At 36.3% G+C, this 16,540-nt stretch overlaps 1 protein-coding gene across 3 annotated transcripts in view; it reads left to right on the top strand.

The window, feature by feature from the left end:
• Positions 1–16,540, top strand: part of NFXL1 (nuclear transcription factor, X-box binding like 1) — a 48,645-nt gene that overhangs the window by 10,191 nt on the left and 21,914 nt on the right. For all 3 annotated transcript variants that reach the window (XM_066384650.1, XM_066384649.1, XM_066384648.1), the window contains 11 exons: positions 560–690; positions 1,399–1,577; positions 1,811–1,972; positions 2,060–2,160; positions 2,848–2,962; positions 3,735–3,859; positions 5,343–5,465; positions 9,695–9,785; positions 14,247–14,367; positions 14,583–14,742; positions 16,313–16,404. In XM_066384650.1, coding sequence (XP_066240747.1) covers positions 560–690; positions 1,399–1,577; positions 1,811–1,972; positions 2,060–2,160; positions 2,848–2,962; positions 3,735–3,859; positions 5,343–5,465; positions 9,695–9,785; positions 14,247–14,367; positions 14,583–14,742; positions 16,313–16,404 — 1,400 coding nt within the window. The remainder of the gene's footprint in view (positions 1–559; positions 691–1,398; positions 1,578–1,810; positions 1,973–2,059; positions 2,161–2,847; positions 2,963–3,734; positions 3,860–5,342; positions 5,466–9,694; positions 9,786–14,246; positions 14,368–14,582; positions 14,743–16,312; positions 16,405–16,540) is intronic.

Genomic DNA, 16,540 nt, shown 5'->3' with positions numbered 1-16,540 from the left:
GTGCTAGACTAAAAGATTTTATATATAACATAAAAGCAACATAGAGATTATATGTACATATTTGTTTTTAAGGAATTCTTTGTAGTGTTATTTGTAATTGGAAATAAATGTCCAACAACCAGAAATGGGTTAAATAAATTATGCTATATAATTCTTCATGATATATTATAAAACTATAAAATCATGTTATATAAATGTTTGATAAGGGTAAATGCTTATACTATGTTAAAAGAAAAGGCTACGAAGTTACAAATCAATCAGTACAGTATAACTTTATTTTTTAAAAAAGTATGAAATACATTAAGAAAAACATTAGAGACTAACCGAAATGTTAGCAGTATTTATTTCTAGTTGGATGAATCTGGTTGGTTAATAATATTTTCTTTAAAGTGTTCTACATTTAAATAAATTTTTATGAAGAACATTTCTTCTGTTATACTGTAAGAAAAAATTATTTTTCTTTAGTCCTTGAAAATAATTTACTGTGGTGCTTATTTAAAGTATTGTGTAATTATCAAAGAAAAATTGTATATGTTAATATCTGATACTTTTGTTTTAGGTTTGGAGTTGTTCAGGATGTTTCTGTATATTTCACATGCCCTGTATTCAGAAGTGGGCTAAAGACAGCCAGTTTCTGGTATCTTCTTTGACAGATGATGATTTTGGAAAGAGAGATTATCCCTGGCCTTGGTAATTTTTCTAATTTAGTTGGAATATCCAGTTTTAAAATAAAGGAGTGTTATAGCTCATGAGTTGCTTTATTGGCAGTTTTGGTATCCATGTTTGGCCTTCAATTAGTCATTTGGTTTGTGAAAATATGGGACTTGGTAAATGGCTTTTGTTTCCCAGCTTGTATAACTAATAAATCATTCAGACTCTATATTTCCATGCAAAGCACTACTTCGTTATCTTTTTAAAGAGCTTTCATTTCTTTTCTATAGGACTAGAATTCTTCATAATTCTGGTACTTCTCTTCTGGAGTTCATATCTGTATACATTAATCACATTATATAAGACTGTCATCTAACATGTTTTGATCATAGGCTTCCTGATTTTATCCTCAAAATCTCTCAAAACTGCAGGTGTATATGATTCAATCTTATTAATTTTTTAATGTTTATTTCATTAGATGGCTTATTCATGATTTGATCTTGAACTTCTGTTATGTTGGACATAGCAGTTATAGAACAATTTTGTTATCTCAGGAAGTTATTTTGGACAAGGCTGTTCTAGATGGTTGATATTTATTTTAGTAAACTCATGTTTTTTACTAATATAAGTGGAGCAGAAAGTGCGTTATATAAACCTAGTTAAGTATACTGTATTGCTAAGTATTTTATATTTCTGTCTCTCGTTACTTTTAAAAATGAAATTAACTGCAGTCATTCTTCTTTGTAGTCCAAAATGTAGGTTTGAATACAAACGCTCGGACACACCTAGTAGGTACTATTGCTACTGTGGAAAAGTAGAAGATCCACCTTTAGATCCATGGCTTGTGCCTCATTCATGTGGCCAAGTGTGTGAGAGAGAATTTAAGCCTCCTTGTGGCCATAAATGTTTACTCCTCTGTCATCCAGGTGAGTTATATATTACATTTGTAATTGTTTGTGGGTGGTGATTTCTTTGTAGTTTGAGGCAAAAAAAAAAAAAATTGTGAAAATTGAACTCAGAACTTCAGTTTACCTAAGAAAATACTGAAAGGGAATGCCTTTTAAAGTGTCAGTAAGGAAAGCTTTAGAAATCAGATAGGTATAGGAATTGAAAGTTGTCATTGACTTCTGATTTTTTTTTTCCTTTTATTGGATTCCAGGGCCCTGCCCTCCTTGTCCAAAGATGGTCACAACTACTTGTTACTGTAAGAAAGCAAAACCCATCCCTCGTAGGTGCAGTGCCAAGGATTGGTCCTGTCAGATGCCATGTGGGCGGAAATTGCTTTGTGGACACCATAAATGTGAACATCCTTGTCATGCAGGTGAGAGGTCATACTTATTAGCCATAATCAAAGCAGTCTCGATTGCTTTTACAATATTTCTGTGCTAATTTGTCATTGTGATTCCAGGAAGTTGTCCACCCTGTCCACGAGTTAGTAGACAGAAGTGTGTCTGTGGCAAACAAGTCACTGAAAGAAGCTGTGCAAGTCCACAGTGGCGCTGTGACCAAGTAAGTGTCTGTGTGTTTTGTGGGGTGGTATCAAGGAATACGGAGAGCATCATGAGAAATGCTCGTTAGCATTTAGCTAATTAGGTTTAGTTGAATGAAAGGAGAGGAAGAATAGTAACTCAGCTGAATTATATTTACATTTTAGGAAACTTTCCCAATTTAATATTTTAATTACTGGAGGGAATTTTTTTTTTGAAAATTAACAACCATTTTTTGAAGTTTGGATTCAGTACAGGAGTACTCTCTTTTCTGCTAGGTCTCTCCCTTTCTTTCCCCTCCCTTTAACCAGCATGCATCCCTACTTCTGAATTAATCCAGTTGAGGAAATAAGATTGATTTTGTAGATTGTCCTAGAATTGGCCCAGTTTTGATACCTGAGAAATCTCTGGTGGATGGCCATATGAGGGTGTATGTACTTTTTTCCTATATTATAGTTTAAAAATATACTTTTTAGTACTTAGGAATGAGTGTGTATGTAAACAATGTGTATGTATGTAAGTGAGTATATGTTTATGTATGTACATACATATGATGCCTATGTAAGAGAAAAATGAAGAACATAAAGGAATTGCTTATTTGTGATTAAAAATGGGTATGTACAAAGAAAAAAAATGGATGATGTCACATACAAAGTCTTTCTTGTTAACTTTTAAGTCCTTCACTAGTACTTGTGACATTTTATTTTAGGTGTGTGGAAAAACACTGCCATGTGGTAATCACACATGTGAGCAAGTTTGTCACGTTGGTGCTTGTGGAGAGTGTCCTCGATCTGGGAAAAGATTCTGTCCATGTCAGAAGTCAAGTAAGGCTACTTTTATACCTTTAATGGATGTGTTTTATTTTTTTATGCTAACTCAAGTACTTTACTAATTACATTTCTCTGTGGGCCTATTATATAGTTTCAAACTTTGAGAAAGGTATATCTGGGTTCAAGTCCCACCTTTAAAGAACACTGATTTTCTCAATTTAAATGGGGACAATAATAGTGTCTGCTTTGTAAGATGCTGTGAGAATTAAATGATAAAATGCTCATAAAGCATTTAGTGTAGTATCTAGCACATGAAGAAAACCTAGTAATTACAAGCTATTGTCATTGTGTATGGGGTTATAAGTGAATTTAGTTTTGGTTGCTCTGACATAAGGGCACAGGACAGTTGCAGTTTGAGTCTCCTTCCTTGACTGCACAAATACCACCGGTACTTGTCATATTTATGTTGAAGCTGAGTTTCATAATGCTTTAAATCTATTTATTTAATCCTGGAAGGTTACTAAGAGCAAATTATGTTTATAATTCTATATTGTGGAATTCTTCATAGAGGTTTATATGATATTTCTGAAGTAGTTAGCTTATAAAAATGTGCTTCTTGAGGATGGTAACTTGTCATGTGTCAAATAGTTTTTAACTTTAAAAATATTAGGGCTTATTTTCATTTTTTTCTAATAGTTATGTAGACGCAAAAATTCATAGTTTGAAAGGGCTGTCATTCTTTAGGGAGCCAAAAGAACATGGCACATTGTTAGTGTTTTATAGTAGTGTATCTTACTATTAACATTCACTTTTTGTCTGTTTTTAGAGTTTTCTTTGCCATGTACAGAAGATGTACCAACTTGTGGAGATAGTTGTGACAAGTTACTTGAATGTGGCATCCATAGGTGTTCACAGCGCTGTCACCGAGGTCCTTGTGAAACATGTAGACAAGTTAGTCATCTCCTATAATAATTACTTTTAAGAGCTCTCTATTACAGTATATCAAATGGGATGGTTCTGTATTTGTTTTCTGTTACTTAGTTTTATAAACATCTATGTTATGATCTGCTTGAGTGTATTGACCTAATGTGATTGGTGAAGAAGCAGTAGAGTATGTCAGCAATCAAATCCAAGTATCACCCTTTGTTTTTGCTTGGTAAAAGTTTGAACATTCTTATTTTTGTAGTCCAAAGTGGGATTATTTGTTCCCAGCAGACATTCAAAGTAATGATGAATTAATTAGGCTTTGTGATGATGGAAAGAAATGAATGCCTAGAGTAAATTGAGACTATTTTTGTATTTTTCTGAAGTGAGAAGCGGGGAGGCAGAGACAGACTCCCGCATGTGCCTGACTGGGATCCATCCAGCAAGCCCAGCAGGAGGCGATGTTCTGCCCATCTGGGCTGTTGCCCCGTTGCACCTGGAGCCATTCTAGTGCCTGAGGTGGAGGCCATGGAACCATCCTCAGCGCCCAGGCCAACTTTGCTCCAATGGAGCCTTGGCTGTGGGAGGGGAAGAGAGAGATAGAGAGATAGGAGAGGGGGAAGGGTGGAGAAGCAGATGGGTGCTTCTCCTGTGTTCCCTGGCTGGGAATCGAACCCCGGACTTCCACACTCCAGGCCGATGCTCTACCACTGAGCCAACTGGCCAGGGCCTAAATTGAGACTTTTAAGTTATGTATATGTTACTTTGGTTATGCTCATACTACTAAGTCATCAAGTTAGCTTAAAAAATAATCCAATTTTCTTGCTTTACTAAGATAAGATGTGCAGCTGTCATAGTGTAACTACATGTAAGTAATTTTAAAGTGTGGTATTGTTTTACTAGTTAATATCAAATTCCTACTAAATTTAATAATGGGAATTCATTTGAAGTCTTTTTTAGAACAATATGAGATACAAACAAATATTTTAGGAAATTCAGCTTTAGTTTTGGTAAAGTCTTTCATACAAATTTACTCTTAAAACTTTTCTCCTTCCCTTTTTTTTTTTAAGTGAGAGAATGGGAGGCAGAGAGATAGACTCCTGCATGCGCCACTGCTGGAATCCACCTGGCAAGCCCGCTAGAGGGTGATGCTGTGCCCATCTGGGGCCCTTGCTTCGTTGCAACTGGAGCCATTTTTCAGCCTCTGAGGTGGAGGCCATGGAGCCATTCTCTGCTCGAGGGCAACTCGCTTGAGCCAATTGAACCATGGCTGCAGGTGGGGGGTGGAGAGAGAGAAAGAGAGAAAGAAGGGGAAGTGGAGGAGAAGCAGTTGGTCGCTTTTCTGTGTGCCCTGACCAGGAATCCAACCCGGGACACCCACACACCAGGCCGACACTCTACCACTGAGCAAACCGGCCAGGGCCCTTCACTTTTTGTTAATTACAAAAATTGCAAGGTGAAAAAACATCATGTTAACAAAAGTAAGTTTTAATATCATTTTTTTTTCCAGGAAGTAGAAAAGCATTGTCGCTGTGGAAAGCATACAAAACGGATGCCATGTCATAAACCTTACCTCTGTGAAACTAAGTGTGTGAAGATGCGTGACTGCCAGAAGCATCAGTGTAGAAGAAAGGTATGTATGATGAGCTTGGGACACTGCTTTAAAAATTCTCTTGAAGTTTTTATTTGTGGGCCTGTGACAAACATCATCTTGACATGTTTCTCAAATGTCCAGGCATATTCTATGCTTCCCATATGAAATATGAATAAATATACTAACTTAATCCTAATTGTTTGTATTAATGGGAGATCTTATCAAGATTTTTTACTGACACGGAGCTTTATTTTAATCTTTTGCATAATCCTTAGCTTGATTCTTAAGCTATTTTGTTCCCTAACTTTAAAACATCTTAGCAGTATTAAGATTGATAGCTCATTTGCTAGAAGAGGTTTACCTTTTATTGTTCAAACCTTATTTAAACACAGTTGGTTCAGTATATGGTAAACTAGAGTATTTTATTTTTGAGTGTGTAGATTTGCAGTTTTTTGGGATCCTCTTTATCATTATGAATTATCCCTCTATGATGAGATTTCTTGTTCTTAAATCTATTGAAGTATAGTGATTTCAACTTTCTTTTTCTTAGTGTTAATGTGGCATACCTCTTTTATTCTTTTACTTTTGACTTACTCATACTTTATATTTAAAGTGGTTTTTTAATAATTTCATTTAGATCGTGTTTTATCCTAGCAGAACAATCTTGATCATTTAATTTGGGTGTAGATCATTTACATTTAATGTGATCTTTAATATGATTGAGTTTACATCTATCATTTTACTATTTATTTATTTATTATTATTTTTTTGTATTTTTCTGAAGCTGGAAACGGGGAGGCAGTCAGACAGACTCCTGCATGCGCCCAACAGGGATCCACCCGGCATGCCCACCAGGGGGCGATGCTCTGCCCATCCGGGTGTCGCTCTGTTGCGACCAGAGCCACTCCAGCGCCTGGGGCAAAGGCCACAGAGCCATCCCCAGCGCCCGGGCCATCTTTGCTCCAATGAAGCCTTGGCTGCAGGAGGGGAAGAGAGAGACAGAGAGGAAGGAGAGGAAGGGGTGGAGAAGCAGATGGGTGCCCCTCCTGTGTGCCCTGGCCAGGAATTGAACCCGGGACTTCCGCATGCCAGGCCGACGTTCTACCACTGAGCCAACCAGCCAGGGCCTTACTATTTATTTTTTATTTGCCCATCTGTTTTTTGTTCCTTTTTTCTCTTTTTCTGATTTCTATTTTATTTCATGTTGTTTTTCAGTGATTCCATTTTAACTTCTTTATTTGATTCTCATACATTTTATACACATATATTTTATAAATCCCAAATACAATATATTCTTTTTGCTCTAAATAGATGTCTTTTAAAGAGATTGAAAAAATGAGGAAAAGTTTCTTTCATATTTATCAAACTCATTATTTTTGCTGTTTTTCAGGTTTTTTTATATTAACTTAGGTTTCTATCTGGTTTCATTTTCTATTTGAAGGAAGGACTTCCTTTAACATTTCTTGTAGTGCTGGTCATTAATTCTTTCAACTTTTGTATAATGTCTTTAGCTTTGTTAGAATATCTTTAGTTTGTGAAAAATACTTTTACTGTGAAATTCTAGTTTGATAGTTTTCTTTTCACATTTTTAAAGATGTTTCTCCCTATCTTTTAGCTTGCATATTTTCCAACAAAGAGTGTGCTGTGATTGTCTTTGATTCGCTGTTTGTAATCTTTCTTTTTTTGGCTATTTAAATAAATTTTCTCCTTATTATAAGTTTTTAGCAATTTGTGGTATTCCTTGATAAAGCTTTTTTTTATGCTTCTTTAGTTAGGTTTTTGTTGAGCTTCTTATATCTGTGGACTACAGTTTTCATCAGATTTGTGAAATTTTCCCATTTTATTTCTTCAAATGTTTTCCTCTTACCCACTGCCTCCTGAGACTATAGTATGTATGTTATGCTACTCGAGGCCTCATAGCTCACTGATGCTCCATTTATTATTTGGTTTATTAAATTTCTGTGTTTTAGTTTATATAGCTTTTGCTTATTTCATAATTTTCTTCTGCTTTGCCTAATCCTTTTTTTAAAAAAACAATCATATCCTATGTTTATTCATCTCAGACATTGTATTTTCTCATTTCTGAAAGTTGGGTTTGAGTCTTTTCTATATCTTCTGGATCTGTTCTCGGCATGTTCATGCTATCTTCTTTTTTTTTTTTTTCCCAGAGACAGAGAGTCAGAGAGAGGGATAGACAGGGACAGAAAGACAGAAAGACAGGAATGGAGAGAGATGAGAAGCATCAATTTTCAGTTTTTCGTTGTGACACCTTAGTTGTTCATTGATTGCTTTCTCACATGTGCCTTGACTGCGGGCCTTCAGCAGACCGAGTAACCCCTTGCTCGAGGCAGAGACCCTGGGTCCAAGCTGGTGAGCTTTGCTCAAACCAATGAGCCCGTGCTCAAGCTGGTGACCTTGGGGTCTCGAACCTGGGTCCTCGGCATCCTAGTCCAACGCTCTATCCACTGTGCCACCACCTAGTCAGGCTCTCTATCTTTTTGAATATAGAGATGGACTATACTTATAATTCATATATTAATGCTCTTGTCTAATAATTCTATCTTCTATCATTTCTGGGTTTATTTCTGTTGATCGATTTTCCTTCTCCTTTGGGTTATGCCCTGCTTCTTTGCCTGCTGAGTAATTTTTTACTGGTTTTCAGATATTGATTTTGATTTTTAGGTGCTGTTTTTTTTTGTTTGTTTGTTTGTTTTTTGTATTCTCTTCAGTGTTTTTAAGCTTTGTTGTGGGTCAGAGTTAAGGGACTCAGAAACCATTTGGTCCTTTCAAGGCTTGAGTTTTGTTAGGTCGGACCAGACTACCCTTTTATCTAGGGCTAAGTTGGCCCCACTCCTGAGGCAAGAACTCTTGGAAGTGCTCTACCTGATCCCCATGTATCAGGAGGTTCTTCCCCTCTGGCCACAGGGAGCACAAACTCTTCCCTGACTGTAGTATCTGTCTTCTTCCAGTGGTTCTTTCTCAGGTTTTAGGTAGTTTCCTTTCATACATGTACGAACAGGTATTTGGCCAAAAACTCAAGGGGCCCCTTCTGGGGCCCTCCAGAACGTTCTCTTTGTTGCTACTACCACTTATCCACAAATTCTAGCCACACTGGCCTCTAGGAACTCTTGGAACTCTGTCTTATTTCCTAGTTGTGTAAGGCAGGAGAGTAAATCTGGTCATTGATTACTACACCATGGTCAGGAACAGAAGTGTCTAACGGCTTATTCAAGTCATGGACCACAAAACCTTTTCTCACACTACCACTAGCAAAGCGATAGGCACATAGTCTTAGTAAATACTTGTCTAATTGAGTGAACTATTTTGACTTTTAGTTGCTTTTCACTGAAGTGTCTTTTGTTTTGAGCTTTTTTTATATACTGAAACTTGTTCTTAAAGTAGGTGTCAACCCTAAGTTTCTTTAAGACAATTGTAGTCTGTATTTTCTTTTCAAAATTTGGATATATGAGAAGTTAAGGAATTAGAATGGCAAGATGGATTGTAAGTAGTTGCGTTTCGTTCATGAAAGAAAATTGGTGGTGATGGAAGGAGACTTGACTTGGGGGGATGAACGCACTGTGCAGTATACAGATGATGTGTTATGAAATGGTACACCTAAAACTTATGTCATTTTATTAACCAGTGTTACCCCAATAAATTCAGTATAAAAGAAAAAAAGAAAATTGGGTTAGGTCATATACAGCTGTATTTCTTACAAACAGATTTGGGAATTAGGGAGGAAGTTACAAAGTAAACTTAGAAGCAAATAGCCTATCTTTGCATTTCTCCTTTAGTTAGCCTCTGATTCCATGGTTTAACAATAGCTGCCAAACTAATCTATACATTAGTTGGTTTTATTTTAATTAAAAATTTAAAATAACATGACTAATTGTTTACCTGAATTGACTCTAGGTTTTGACCAGATAGCTATATTTCTTTGATTAGTGTTGTCTATTGCTGCATAGATAAGTAGAAATGAAATTATCATATAGGAATGGTTTAAATCATAGAATAATTAACTAAAATGTAAGAAAGTATAGCTTGATTTCATTAAATTAAGACATTATCTATTTAAACTTAAAAATTTTTAATGTATCTACTTATCAGAAGAATATTGTTACTCTTGAGTACTTTTATTCTTATATTGAAAAGAAGTAAAGAATCTTCTGCTTTGTGCTTTCCATAAGTTCTGCAGATAACTAGTAATGACGTTTATATTATACATGGTTGTCAGATTACCTGTTCTTTATATATTGCTTTCTCTTCAGTGTTGTCCTGGAAACTGTACACCTTGTGATCAAAACTGTGGACGGACTTTAGGATGTAGAAACCATAAGTGTCCATCTGTCTGCCACAGAGGTAAAATTTAACAATAGCTACAATCTTATGTTTGTATTTACAGAGTGTTTTTTTTTGTTGTTTTTTTTTTAATGTGAGAGAGAGACAGAGGCAGACAGGAAGGGAGAGAGATGAGAAGCATTAACTCATGGTTACAGCACTTTTAGTTGTTCATTGATTGCTTCTCATACATGCCTTGACATGGGGGAGGACTATAGCTGAGCCAGTAACCCTTTGCTCAGGCCAGCGACCTTGGGCTTCAAGCCAGAGACCTTTGGGCTCAAGTCAGTGACCATGCGATCATGTGCACGCTCAGGCCAGAGACCCTGTGCTCAAGCCGAATGAGTCTGCGCTTAAGGAGCAACGTCGGGATTTTGAACCTGGGACCTCAATATCCCAGGTTGATGCCACCACTGGTCAGGCTACAGAGTATTTTTATAGTTGATGAGAGCTTTCATATTCATTATCTTGGTTTGTCCTCTTAATAGCCTTGAGAAGGTAGAGGAGTTGCCAAAATCAGGATTTTATGGTCAGGGAGATTGAAGTTAAGAGGGTTCAGTGACATATGTGCTCAGGGAAATAAATAGTAAAAGCAGTGAACCCAGGTCTTCTGAATATAAAAGCTTTATTATTTCTATAACACTATGTTGTTTCCTTACTTTATCCCAACCTTCCCCTCACAGCTTTTTAATTAATTATTATGTTCTTAGGTTTATTAGTTTTATTTTGCATTTTAAACATTTTTATGGAATTAAGGCTAGTAAGGGATTGGATATAAAACAAACCATTTAAGAGTATATGTTAAAAAGGCGTGTGCCTCAAGTTTATTATGTCATTTGCAAAGGAAAGTAAGAGAAAAGTACAGGCCCATCTAATTCACAAACACATTTATAATATACTAAGGTTCTAGCTACTCAACTCCAGCTATCCAACACTACAGTGTTAGCTATCCCAAACCTTAATCTAGCATAACCAAGTTGAGTTTATTCCAATAATGTATGATTGGTTTAATTTTGGGAAATATAACCATGTGATTCATCATGTTATTAGTTTAAAGGAGAAATGAGATCATCTTAGTAAATATCTAAAAACAAGTTGATAAAATTCAACATCCATATACAGTACAATGAAAACTTACACTAGAAATAGAAGGGTGCAATATTAACCTGATAGAAAATACTGTATTTTTCGCTCCATAAGATGCACCTGACTATAAGACACACTTAGGGTTTTAAGGAGGAAAATAAGAAAAAAAAATCTGAACCAAATGGTGTGTTAAAATATTTAATAAAATGCTGTATTTTTTGCTCCATAAGACGCATGACATTTTCCCCTCCACTTTTGGCGGGGGGGGGGGATATGCGTCTTATGGAACGAAAAATATGGTACCTACAAAAAGGCTAGAGCACGCATCATACTTAGTGGAGAATATTGAAAGCCTATCGTCTTCATATTATTTTGAAGCAAATCCCATAAATACTTCAGTGTTCATCTCTAAAAATGGATTTTATTCTTAACCTATAACTAGGTAGTATATTCCTTAATATTGGCGAATATCTGGTGTTCAGATTTCTTGTCTCACAAATATCTTCATTTTTAAATGCAGTTTGTATGACCCAAAAACCTAGTAAGATTGACATGTTGTAATTGGTTGATGTCTCTAAAGTCTATTAGTCTATAATTTCCTCCATCCCTATTTTTTTTTTCTTCTCACTTACTTGTTTAAGAAATTAGGTAGCTTTATTTAGTTTCACAGTTTAGATGTTGCAAAATGCATCTCATGGTATTATTTGACATTTTCTTTTATTTCCTATAAATTGTTAGTGTGATCTAGAGGTTTGATCACATCCAGGTTCAATTTTATTTTGGTGGGATGGGGCATTGTATTTTTTTAAAGACACTTGTTAGCTTCTAACAAGATTTACCTTGATGGAAAGTATGAGGAAGACACCATTGTATACCCCTCACCATTTGTTTCATCTACAATTAGGTAAAATGTATAGAATCATTATTTCATAGCATTTTTTATCATTCTAGATATGTTCATAAAGTTATACTGTAACTCATAGGTAGAAGATGCTGACTGCATGGTTTTACTGTGAATATATGAAAGTTTGGTTATAATTCTTTTAAGTTCAAAGTCATATATCTCTATGGTTTTGGAATTACGGGACAGAGATACCCATGTTGGCTATTGACCCACTGGCCACTATAGTTACAGTCTGTATGCTGCTTTTTAATTTAAAAAGTATTATATCTGAAGCTATTTTATCTGTCATGTTGTATAGGTATCTGTAACAAATACTGTTGATCAGCAGGAAGAATGTTCAGAGAAATTACCCTTATTATCATAATTTAAACAGACAAAAAAAAGTGATACTGCAGTTTAGAGTGGCAAAAATGTTTTATTTGATAGGTTTCTCTTTGAATTGCTGGAGCTGAATGAAATTTATCATTGTTAGTATTAAAATTGACATAATTACACTGTATGAGAATGGACTTAAATGTTGTTCTTAACTTGTTAAAAATGTCACTCTTAGATTTTTCCTTTTAGAAAGTTCAAAATAAAATTCAATCATGTGGTCAGGATAACATTACTTGCATTGCCATCAAGAAAATACTTCACTGGCCCTGGCCGGTTTTCTCAGTGGTTAGAGCATTGGCCCAGTGTGCAGATGTCCTGGGTTTGATCCCCAGTCAGGTCACATATGAGAAGTGACCATCTGCTTCTCGTTCCGTCCTTCTCCTCCTCCTTTCTCTCTTCACCTCTTGCAGCCAGTGCCTTAATTGGTTTGATTTTTGGCCCCAGGTGCTGAGGATAGCTTTGTTGATTTGAACATCAGGCGCAGACAGGGGTTGTGAAGTGGATCCCCTGGGTGCATGAAGGTGTATGGCTCTCTGTCTTCTCTCCTCTCACTTAAAAATACATATATATAATACTTCACTGAATGTCATGCTAATAAAAGAACTCAGAAAAAGTCAAGAACCATATGATTTCATTTGTGGGATAAAACTGAAAGGAACAAATGAACAAACAAGAAAAACAAACTAAAACTCATAGACACAAGTAACAGTATTGTGATTATCAGGAAGGGGCGTGAGGGGCTAGTTAAGGTTGAAGAGAGTTAAATGTATGGTGACGGGAGGAGATTTGATTTGGGGTGGTGGGCACGCAACGCAATATACAGATGATGTATTATAGAACTGTACAGTTGAAACCTATGTAATTTTATTAACCTGTATCACCCCAATAAATTTAATGAAAATAAAAAATAGAAGATTATACTTCACTGGATTATTCTTTACTTAACTAAAACACTAAATTATAAATTTTGTAATTTGTACAGTCCTGTTATTTTTTCCTCTATGGTGCTTTTTACTCTCATTTCCTTTTACTCTGTTCATCATTTGAATCAGAATTCTGTTTGTTTTTAAGGAACTGTTTTGAACTTAGAGACTTGAACCTGGCTATTACTCATCATTAGTCTGTGTCTTATCAGGTTAACTGCTAGTCATTATTTTGCTTCATCCTGACACCTAGGCAGCAATCTGTTAAGATATTCACTGCGTAGTTGAAGACTCTAATTCCTTACTTCATTGCAAATGGGGCTTGTTGCTGGGAAAGCTAGAGTGGGAAGAAAGCCTTGGGGAGAACATTACAGCGTGTTTAAGAAGTTTTCTACAAAACAAAGTTTTCTTTCATTTTGTTTTTGCATATTTCTACCAGCTCATAACAAAAAGAAAGTAAAATGCTGAAACTCAAATATCTTTTTCTATTATAATGTTTAGAAGAGAAAATCTTAGAATTATAACCTAAGATGAGGGTTTAGAATTTAGTCTTTTACAAAGCATGAGTAATGAAAAATTGACTGTACTTGTTAATAACCTAATGAGAGAACTTACTCTTATTGGGGAATTTATCCAAAACTAATGTACTTGCATAGAAGTATGTATGAAAATAAGCCAGAGAGATTATTGTTAACATTAGATTTTCCAAAGATTTAGATCCATTTTGCTTGTGAATGAATAATGTGTTAAATTTGTTACTTAAAACAACTTTTAGCAAATTTTAAAGAAAATTCTAAAACTTTTATTGAAATACAAGTATAGATATAGGAAAGTATACAAATCATAATTGTTCAGCTTGATGAATTTTTACAAACTGGACATATCCATGTAACCAGAACTCATGTCCTTAAACAAAACATTACCAGCATTTCCAAAACCCTTCATAACCATCGTCCTGATTTTAAACATTATAGGTTGGTTTTTCTGTTTACTTTATGTGAATGCAATCATATACTACATACTCTTTCTGCCTGTCTTCTTGGCCCAAGTGTTAAGAAGTTCATTCATATTGTACTTTCTTTATTCTCATGTTGAGTATCCCATTGTGCAAGGATACTAAACTTACTGATTCACTATGGATGGGAATTTGGATAGTGAAGCAAATTTTAAGTTATAGATTTTTTTTTTTTTCAGGTAGTTGCTATCCCTGTCCAGAAACTGTAGAGGTGAAGTGCAGTTGTGGTAATACAAAGGTGACAGTACCCTGTGGCCGAGAACGAACCACAAGACCACCCAAGTGCAAAGAGCAGTGCAGGTTAGTATGGAGCTTTGTACAAGCTTACATTTGTGTCTTACGAATTTAAATGCATATTGATTTTTAATATTGTTAGTAATTTCAATTTTGCTTTTATGTATTAAAATAATACTGTTCTTGTTCTGTATGCAATCAGAAGATATATAGATAACTGTACTTTAAATATAATTCTTCAGTGATCAAAAATAATTTTAAAATTGTACTTTATGATTTAGTCGACCACCAACTTGCCATCATACAAGTCAAGAAAAACATCGCTGTCACTTTGGCTCTTGTCCTCCATGTCACCAGCCTTGCCTAAAAGTGTTGGAGAAATGTGGCCACTTGTGTCCAGCTCCATGTCATGATCAAGCATTAGTAAAGCAAACTGGCAGGGTAAGGGAACCATATTATTAAGAAACAGTGGATTGCTGTGGGTCGTATTTTCTTAGTTTTGCTTAGTCATTCAACAAGCAATGAGTAAATACTTATTGGATAGTAAACACTGTGATAGGGGATGGGGTACAAGGTAACTAAGACTTGATCTTTTAAGAAGATTACAATATAGAAAAGGAGAGAGACCAATAAACAAATATTTGCAAATACAGTGTGGTTGTCATGTTGTCTTCAAGATAAAGATAAATTTGGCAGTCTTCTTTTATATACATGATTTAGAGGTATAAATATCTCCTGATTTCCTCAAAGATTCAGTCACATTTTCTTTTTTTTTAATTTTTTTTTTAGATTTTATTTATTTTAGAGAGAGGAGACAGAGAGAGAGACACACAAACAGAGAGAGAAAGGGGGGGGAGCAGGAAGCATCAACTCACATATGTGCCTTGACCAGGCAAGCCCGGGGTTTGTTTGTTTTGTTTTTTTTTCATTTTTCTGAAGCTGGAAACAGGGAGAGACAGTCAGACAGACTCCCGCATGCGCCTGACCGGGATCCACCCGGCACGCCCGCCATGGGGCGACGCTCTGCCCACCAGGGGGCGATGCTCTGCCCATCCTGGGCGTCGCCATGTTGCGACCAGAGCCACTCTAGCGCCTGGGGCAGAGGCCAAGGAGCCATCCCCAGCGCCCGGGCCATCTTTGCTCCAATGGAGCCTCAGCTGCGGGAGGGGAAAAGAGAGACAGAGAGGAAAGCGCGGCGGAGGGGTGGAGAAGCAAATGGGCGCTTCTCCTGTGTGCCCTGGCCGGGAATCGAACCCGGGTCCTCCGCACGCTAGGCCGACGCTCTACCGCTGAGCCAACCGGCCAGGGCCTAAGCCCGGGGTTTTGAACCAGCAACCTCAGCATTCCAGGTTGACGCTTTTACCCATTGTGCCACCTCAGGTCAGGTTCAGTCACATTTTTTTTTTTTTTTTTAAAATCATGGCTATTACATGCTTTTTTAAAATTTTTTATTTATTTATTCATTTTTAGAGAGGAGAGAGAGACAGAGAGGGAGAGAGAGGAGAGAGACAGCGAGAGAGGGGGGAGGAGCTGGAAGCATCAACTCCCATATGTGCCTTGACCAGACAAGCCCAGGGTTTTGAACTGGTGACCTCAGCATTTCCAGGTCGACGCTTTATCCACTGGGCCACCACAGGTCAGGCCTCAGTCACATTTTCAATGAATATTTATTGAACCCTAACTGTGTTAAACATTTTTCTAGTGTTAAGGAGACAACAGTTAGCAAAACAATGGAGATTATATTCAGCTGGAGGAAGTTAGAGTTTTACAGTTCTATTTCTCATTCTCCTTTCGGCTATGAGAAGTGAAGGAGGCTATAGTGCCTCTGTTCTGCCTTTTGAAAACTGGAGTCGGCCTCAGTTTTTTAATATTAAATGTGTGTGGAGGGGAATAAGCTGATAGAATACAGATGGAATAGAATATTTAAGCACAATTTGCTGATTTTCTTAGATTCTTATAATGACGATGTGATTTTGTCCCTCTTACTTAAACTTATATATTTTACTTGTAGCACCAGCCTACGGGCCCTTGGGAACAGCCTTCTGAGCCAGCATTTATTCAGACTGCTTTACCTTGTCCTCCATGTCAAGTTCCTATTCCTATGTAAGTATTAGAATGTTAACTTTAAAAAGTACCTTTGACATAGTTCAAAGTGTATCTTAAATCACCTTTTTCCATTTTCTTTGTTCAATTAGTCATTTCAGGCCTAGCCTATAAGCTAGTTCTCTGTCTTCAGCTT

This window comes from Saccopteryx leptura, chromosome 5 (genome assembly GCF_036850995.1).
Source record: "Saccopteryx leptura isolate mSacLep1 chromosome 5, mSacLep1_pri_phased_curated, whole genome shotgun sequence".
In the NCBI taxonomy this organism is placed as follows: Eukaryota; Metazoa; Chordata; class Mammalia; order Chiroptera; family Emballonuridae; genus Saccopteryx; species Saccopteryx leptura.
Note: the sequence above shows the minus strand (reverse complement) of the source record. Positions and strands in the feature narration are given on the sequence as shown.